Below are 8,098 nucleotides of genomic sequence, written 5' to 3'. Positions count from 1 at the left end.
ATCAAATTAATTCTTAGCCTTTTACATTCTAAAAATTAAGACCTGGTTGTGGAATCATTCCTTGTATTTTAATGTAGGTCTCAATACATTTCTGGTAAAATATGATACTGCACTTCTTCCAAATCCAAAATACCTTCTTTTTTTTACCATTTGATTGAAGTTAGGATTTAAAAAAAAAAATTCATTCTGTGTCTGTGACCACTGTGATGAATTTGAAAATCTTCCTCAGTGGAAAATCTTCCACAGAATACTTGTCAGGAATGCATGGCTGAATAATTAAGCTGAATTTGAATAATTAGCAGGGACCCAGTCTCCAGAAGAAAGATTCAGATTCATATCTCTTGGCAAAATGACAGGTCTCAGTCGGTCCTAGAGTCCTTATTTTATGACAGTCTCGCTGAGTTACTCCAGCATTTTGTGTCTATCTTAGGTTTAAACCAGCATCAGCAGTTCCTTCCTACACCCTTATTTTACATGTTAAGTTGCATTTCTTGAGCGGCAACACTTCAAGTTGTTTGCAATTGTTTCCCTAAATCTATCCCCAGAAAAAAAGTAGAAAATGGGATTGGTAATTATACTGAGAAAAGCCACGGGTCTGGAAAGAGTATATGCGGCCTTTATGCACTCGATGGCCCCCGTTGAGATGTTGTTGTTGTCCAGTCTAGATATCATGCGGATGTTTCTCATGATGTGATAAGGGGTGAATAGTACAGAGAAGATAGTAATGGCCAGGATGACCAGCGTGAGTGGCTTTTCCAGAGTAATGCTCCAGGTCCTTGCCTGACTTAATTCCTTCAGCTTGTGTGCTGTTTTCAGGCAGAAGACACCCATAACGCTCATTGGAAGCACATATCCGAAGATGGTGAGACACACATTGTAAATCAGGTTGTGTACTGGGTTCCCAGCACTGGCATAGTCAACACACTTAATGACTGTGCTGTTGTCAAGAGCTGTAACATTGTCAGAACCGATGAAGGTCAATATGGGGATGACTTCCAAAGTGACGAAGACCCACATGGCGACACAGATGATGATAGCTGTCTTCTTCCTTTGAAACACGTGCCCCCTCAATGGGTTGCTGACCAACAAGTATCGGTCAATGCTGATGCAAACCAGGAAGAGCATGCTAAGGTACATGTTGGTGTAGAGTATGTACCTGTTCATCTTGCAAAGAAAACCACCGAACACCCAATGTTTTCCTTTGGCATAGTAGACCACGAACATCGGGAGCGTACAGATGAAGATCAGGTCCGAAATGCAAAGGTTGAAGAGGTAAATGTTGCTGCATTTCCAATTCTTCAGGCAGAAGACGTAACCACTTATCACAACAATGTTCCCGATCAATCCTAAAATGAACTCGATGCTGTACATGGTTGTGAGGTAGTATGATTCGAGGATGCTGTTGATTCTGGAGCAGGTCACATTCATTTCCTAAAAAAATTTCAAGCAGAAACAAGTGGCTAGAGAGAATCATACCCCTACCCAAATTCCAAATGCTTAGTTTAATTTGTAGAAACAAGGAACTACAAATGCTGATTTACCAAGGAAAGACGCAAAATGCTGGAGTAATTCAACGGGTCAGGCTGCATCCTTGGAAAGCATGGATAGTGACATTTTGGGTTGGGACCCTTTAGCTGACATTCTTAATTTAATTTAGTTTAGCATGGAAACAGCCCCTTCGGCCCAGCGAGTCAATGCCAACTATCGATCACCCATTCACACTTTTTCTTGTTTATGTGACAAGATATACGTGACTGGGTGGGTTTTCTCCGGGTACTCTGGTTTGCTCCCAAACTACAAAGACATACAGGTTTGTAGGTTAATTGATTTTGGTAAAATTGTAAATTGTTCCTAGTGTGTAGGATAGTGCTAGTGTACGGGGTGATCGGTGGTCGGTACAGACTCGGTGGGCTGCAAAGCCTGTTTCCGTGCTGTATTTTTAGCTCTAACTGCACTTATCTCTAAACTAAACAATATATATATATTATTCCACTTTCCCATCCACTCCCTACACACTAGGGGCAATTTTTCCTATTAACCTATAAATCTGCACGTCTTTGGGAAGTGGGAGGAAACCAGAGCACCCTGAGGAAAAATAAAGCACAATCCAAACTCCAAGTAGGTGTAGTTTAATTTGGTTTAGAGGAACAGCATGGAAATCAGCCCTTCGGCCCTCCAAGTCCTTGCCGACCGATGATCACCTGTACACTACTTCTATCCTACACACTAGGGACAATTTACTGAAGCCAATTAACCTACAAACTTAAAAGTCTTTGGAGTGTGGGAGAAAACCAGAGCTCCTGGAGAAAACCCACACAGGTCACGGGGAGAACTTACAAACTCCGTGCAGACGGCACCAATTGTCAGGATCTAACCCGGGTCTGTGGCACTATAAGGCAGCAACTCTACCACTGCACCACATCAGGCAATGCAAAAAGAAACTAAACAGAATATAGTGTTATGGCTACATAGAAAGTGCAGATTAAAAATGGCAAGACCACAATGAGGTAGATTGGAAGATCGGGAATTCATCCTTCGTATAAGTCAGGTCTGTTCAAGAGTGGGGAAGAAACTGTTCTTGTATGTAGTGCTTTCAAGTAGTTGAATAAACTTCAAAGATTGGTTACTTAACTCTCTACGACAATGCGGGAAATCTTATTCCTGATTTACCTCTGATGCTTTCCATTCAGCCTTGGTTTTACTTCATTCACCTTTTGATCTTTGGTCAGCTGCTGAATGGGAAGACCATTGACTGAATCTGGTCAGGCTTCCCAGTTCTGACCCAGATAAACCACCACAGCCATGTGTGTTTCCTTAACACTTGTCTGTTCCACCATCTTCTACCACAGGGAGAGTGTTTTGGAAATTGTGGCCAGCAAGAGGGAGTATTTTTGGATAGGTATATGAATATGCAGGGCTTTAATCATGTGTCGGCAGAGGAGATTAGTTTAACATCATGATTTGGCGTAGTCATAATAGGCTGTAGAGCCTGTTCCTGTGCTGTATTGTTCTATGTCCCAGACTAGCTCCGAGAGATTAAAACAGAGCAGGTGTAATCTTGTTAATTAAAAAAGGAGGAAGGGAGAAAACAGGGAAATATAAACCAATTAGTCTGATGTCAGTAATTGGGAAAGTGCCAGAATCTATCAGTGAAGAAGTGGTAACAGGAGATTTATGAAAGTAATGGCAGACTGGGAGCTCCAACCTGCAGATGGGATAAGCAGCAAGAGAAGGGATAAGAAGGTATGACTGGATAGAGACCTATATGGATTTTCAAAGGCCTTCGATAACGTACTACTCAAAAGATTAGTAAGGGTGTCAGGGGTTATGGGGAGAAGACAGGAGAATGGGACTGAGAGGGAAAGATAGATCAGCCATGATTGAATAGTGGTGTAGACTTGATGGGACAAATGGCCCAATTGTGCTCCTAGAATTTTGAACTTATGAAAAGATTTTAAAACACAATGAAAACACATGTACTAGAATGAATGGAGGATTAGTCATTGCACAGGCAGCAGAGTTTAAGTTTAAAGATACAACTTGAAAATGGACCCTTTGGCCCACGCCAATCCTCATTCACCCATTCACACTGGTTCTATGTTATCTCACTTTCTCATCCACTCCCTACATACGAGGGGAAATTTTATAGAGGCCAATGAACCTTAAAACCTTCATGTATGTGTGGGGGAAACCAGAGGACCCGGAGGAATACCATGCTGGTCACAAGGGAGAATGTGCAAACTGCACACGGACAGCATCTGAGGTCAGGATTGAACCCAAGTCTGAGGCGTTGTGAGGGAAAGCTCTATTGCCATTTTTGGGTTGGCAGGACACGACTATTAATGATATATCACAGGGTTCTACAACCTAATAATTACAATGGGGCATTTAGGAGGGTCCATCTGTCTCCTCAGATTCTGGTGAACTTCTACCACTGCACCATCGAGAGCATCCTTACCAACTGTATCACAGTATGGTATGGCAACTGCTCTGTCTCCGACCGGAAAGCACTGCAGAGGGTGGTGAAAATTGCCCAATGCATCACCGGTTCCTCACTCCCCTCCATTGAGTCTGTCCAAAGCAAGCGTTGTCTGCGAAGGGCGCTCAGCATCGTCAAGGATTGCTCTCACCCCAACCACAGTCTGTTTACCCTCCTACCATCCGGGAGGCGCTAAAGGTCTCTCCGTTGCCGGACCAGCAGGTCCAGGAACAGCTTCTTCCCTGCGGCTGTTACATTACTCAACACTGTACCTCGGTGATTGCCAATCGGCCCTTCAAGCCAGCACCGCCATTCAATGTGATCATGGTTGATTATCCACAATCAGTACCCCGTTCCTGCCTTCTCGCCATATCCCCTGACTCCGCTCTCTTTAAAAGCTCCATCTAACTCTCTCTTGAAAGCATCCAGAGAATTGGCCTCCACTGCCTTCTGAGGCAGAGAATTCCACAGATTCACAACTCTCTGGGTGAAAACGTTTTTCCTCATCTCTGTTCTAAATGGCCTACCCCTAATTCTTAAACTGTGGCCCATGGTTCTGGATTCCCCCAACATCAGGAACATGTTTGCTGCCTCTAGCGTGTTCAATCCCTTAATGATCTTGTAAAGGTAAAAGAGATAATCACAATGTCTCTATTTAGAAAATAGTGCCTTGGGATCAGCTGAGTGGGAAGTGATGTATCAATATAACACCTCACCCAGAAAAATCCCCTCAGAAATGCACTGGGTTCTAGCCCTGATATTTGGCACTTGGGTATCTTTAGTGAAACTTGAACCACCCACCAATTAAACTCGGATAGTTAGCATTGCCACAGATGACACAAAACAATGTCCTCCCGTAATTTGCTTGACATGCTTCTTGGGGGATTAGCAAAGAGAAATGATATTGGGTTTCACGCTGAAAAAGGATGAAGTAATTTCCCAGAATGGGTGATTGATGCCAATGCTGGCAGGGTGTCATATTCATGCTATTTTCAGCTTTCTCATTTCAGACTGAATTTGATTGCTTATGTGTAAAAGGGCTGGCTCAGAGTTTAATCCACGCACGTGTGTGGTGCTGGACTTCAGGAGGATGAATGTTAGGGGAATGTGCAACGTTGATCGCAAGACTCTTAACAGCAATGACGTGCAGAGGGATCTTGAGGTCCAGGTCCATAGCTCCCTGAAAGTGGCAACAAGTAGATAGAGTGGTAGAGAAGGAATATAGCATGCTCACCTTCATTGGTCAGAGCATTGAGAATAACCATTTTATCACCATCTAGAGAGCGGTCCTGACCTACCATCCACCTTATTGGAGACTCTCGGGTTATCTTTAATTGGATTTTACCTCATCTCAAGTTTAACGTTATTCTCTTTATCTTATATATGTACACTATGGATAGTTTGATTGTAATCATGTATAGTCCTTCTGCTGACTGAATAGCAAGCAACAACAAAGCTATTCACTGTACCTCGGTACCCCGGTAATCTAAACTAAACTAAAAGTCATGATGCAGCTTCAGAACATGACAATGTTGTGTTGAGTGGGATTTGGGCCAAAGAGCCTGTTTCCACAGCACTATCTCTAAACTAAAGTAAACACCATTCCCAGGAATTTGGTGTGTCGAAGAGAGCTTAATTTCCTTGCAATTGATTCCACTTCATATTCTCGCACATGACCAAACTTCCTTGTTTCACCATGAGGAGATCGTGTTATCAATACCGCACTTAATGATCAATGTCACGGGGTCTTTGCATAATCAGGAACATGGCTACATACACCCTTAAGATAGTTCCCCCCATACAGGTTATTTAATAACTTGGCTTCTGAATGTCTCAGTCCCATGTAACTAAGAATTGGAGTATTATGTGCCCAATTACAGGAAAGATGTGAAGGCTTTGGAGAGGGAACGGGGATGTTTACCTAAATGCTGCCAGAATTATGTGGTATTAACTACCAGGAGAGGTTGGATAGACTTGGATTGTTTTATCTAGAACGTCAGAGGTTGGGAGGAGACTTAATAGAAGTATATAAAATTATAAGAGGCATAGGCAGGGTAGACAGTCTGAGCCTTTACCCATGGTGGAAAAATCAAATACTAGAGGGCGGTAGCTATAAGGTGAGAGGGGGTAAGTCTAATGGAGATGTGCAGGGGAACATTTTTACACAGAGAGTGGTGGGGACCTGGAACATACTGCCAGGGGTGGCGGTGATGCAGATATGACAGTGGTGTTTAAGAAGACTTTAAGAAGACATGGAAGTGAAAGGAATGGATGGATATGGATCATGCACAGGCAAATTAGATCAGTTTAACTTGCCATCATTTTTGGCACAAACATTGCGAGCCGAAGAGCCCGTTCCTGTGCTGTGATGTTTGTTCTATGTTAAATGTACCATCACTCCACACAACTTGACACTCTTAATTGACAGAGGTTACAAACACAATGTTGAAAATTTTAATGGACCCTACCATCCACTCTATTGAAGTCATAGAGAGTGTTCAAGGTGTCCACTGCTGTGAGTATTTTCACACTGGAGGTTGTCGAAGTAAAGGAGTCCCAGCTAATCTTCGTCATCCATTCTAGTGGTTAAAGGCTCGCAGTACACTGAGAAAAATTGCCAGCCAGTGTGGGCAACAGGGAGGTCAGTGAAAATTGCAAAGGCTGCGGCTGCAGTCTTTCCAGTATTCTTGGATATGGAAGCGGTGTAGGAAGACCAGGAGAACACAAGGATTACAAACCTGTTTGAGAAAGATAAGAAAGAGAAATGGGGCAGTTAAAATGCCCGTCAGTTTTGCATCAAAGTTGGGTAGAGTTCGGGGGTTGTTAAGTTAAAACTTTAGGTGGATGTAGTCCGGAACATCACACAAACAAACCTCCCTTCCATTGACACCATCTACACTTCACGCTGCCTCAACAAACCCACCAGCATAATCAAGGACCAGTCTCACCCCGGCCACTCCCTTTTTTCCCCTCTCCCCATCCTCCTAGGTTTAAGGTGAGGGGGGAACGATTTAACAGGAACTTGAGTTGTAACTTTTTTTACACAAAAAGGGTGGTGGGTGTATGGAATAAGCTGCCAGAGAAGGTAGTTGAGGCAAGTACCATTAGAATGTTTAATAAACATTTAGCGGAGTATATGGATAGAATAGGTTTGGAGGGATATAGCCAAATGCATGGACTAGTGTAGATGGGACTTGTTGGTCAGTGTGGACAAGTTGAGCCAAAGGGCCTGTTTCCAAGCAGTGAGTGTATGACTCTATCAGGCAAGAGGTACAGAAGCATGAAAACGCATACCTCTTCGGTGGTCAGTAGTAGGAGGAGCCATCTTGGGGAACGGCTGCTAACCAGCAGCCGTCCGTTTAATTCACTTTTTTTTTTGTAGTTCTAGTGAGTCCTGTGTTTTGTTTGTGGGAGAAATAGACTTTTTAATGTGGGGGCAAGGGGGTAACTATATTTCTAGGTCCCTACCTGGTCGGTGAGGAAGCTTTTTCTCCGGGCTGCCCCGTCGACCCGTCCTCGTGGCCTACCAGCGGGCGTGGAGCGCCGTTTCCTGGCGGGGACCGCCCAGCACCTCGGCTTCGGTGACGGCACAGCGCTGGAGTGCTATCGCGGAGCGGAGCGGGCGATGCCTTGCCTGGGTCGCCGCGCTGGATCGATGCGCTGGAGCGCCAGTGAGCTGTGACCGCCGAGTTCAACACCTCCAGGCTGCGGGTCTGCGGAGCGGAGCGGGCAGCGCCAACTTCAACATCGGGAGCCTGGGAGCTCCTAACCGGCGCGGCCTTGTCGGCTTTGGAAGCCGCGGTCTCCGGTAAGGAAGCGGCCGTTCCAGGTGGCCCAGCCGCTGAGAGGACTCTCCCGACGCCGGGGCAACAGCACCCGGCGAGAACGGCCAGGAACATCGGGCCTCCGTAGAGGCAATAGCGGAGGCCTCAATAGGCCTGACTTTGGGAGAACTGGGGATGGGGACTGGACATTGTGCCTTCCCCTACAGTGGTAACCATTGTGGGGGGATGATTTTTTGTGTGTAAATGATTATTTTAGTTTGTGTCCAAGATGGCTGTCGGAAGGGAGAGTGTACGCTGGCGCGGTTTAGCTGCCGCTGCTCTCTCTTCACATTGT

General features: G+C 44.9%; 1 protein-coding gene across 1 annotated transcript; it reads right to left on the bottom strand.

Moving 5' to 3' along the window:
* Positions 1–477: 477 nt before the first annotated feature.
* Positions 478–6,530, bottom strand: LOC116979493 (succinate receptor 1-like). The gene is made up of 2 exons (XM_033031003.1): positions 6,448–6,530; positions 478–1,431 (listed from the first exon to the last, which is right to left on the bottom strand). Exons 1-2 carry the CDS (start codon positions 6,466–6,468, stop codon positions 478–480), a joined length of 975 nt encoding a protein of 324 aa, XP_032886894.1. The 5' UTR covers positions 6,469–6,530.
* Between the last annotated feature and the right edge of the window lie 1,568 nt (positions 6,531–8,098).

Source organism: Amblyraja radiata, chromosome 13, assembly GCF_010909765.2.
Source record: "Amblyraja radiata isolate CabotCenter1 chromosome 13, sAmbRad1.1.pri, whole genome shotgun sequence".
In the NCBI taxonomy this organism is placed as follows: domain Eukaryota; kingdom Metazoa; phylum Chordata; class Chondrichthyes; order Rajiformes; family Rajidae; genus Amblyraja; species Amblyraja radiata.
This window is presented reverse-complemented; position numbering and strand designations above follow the sequence as displayed.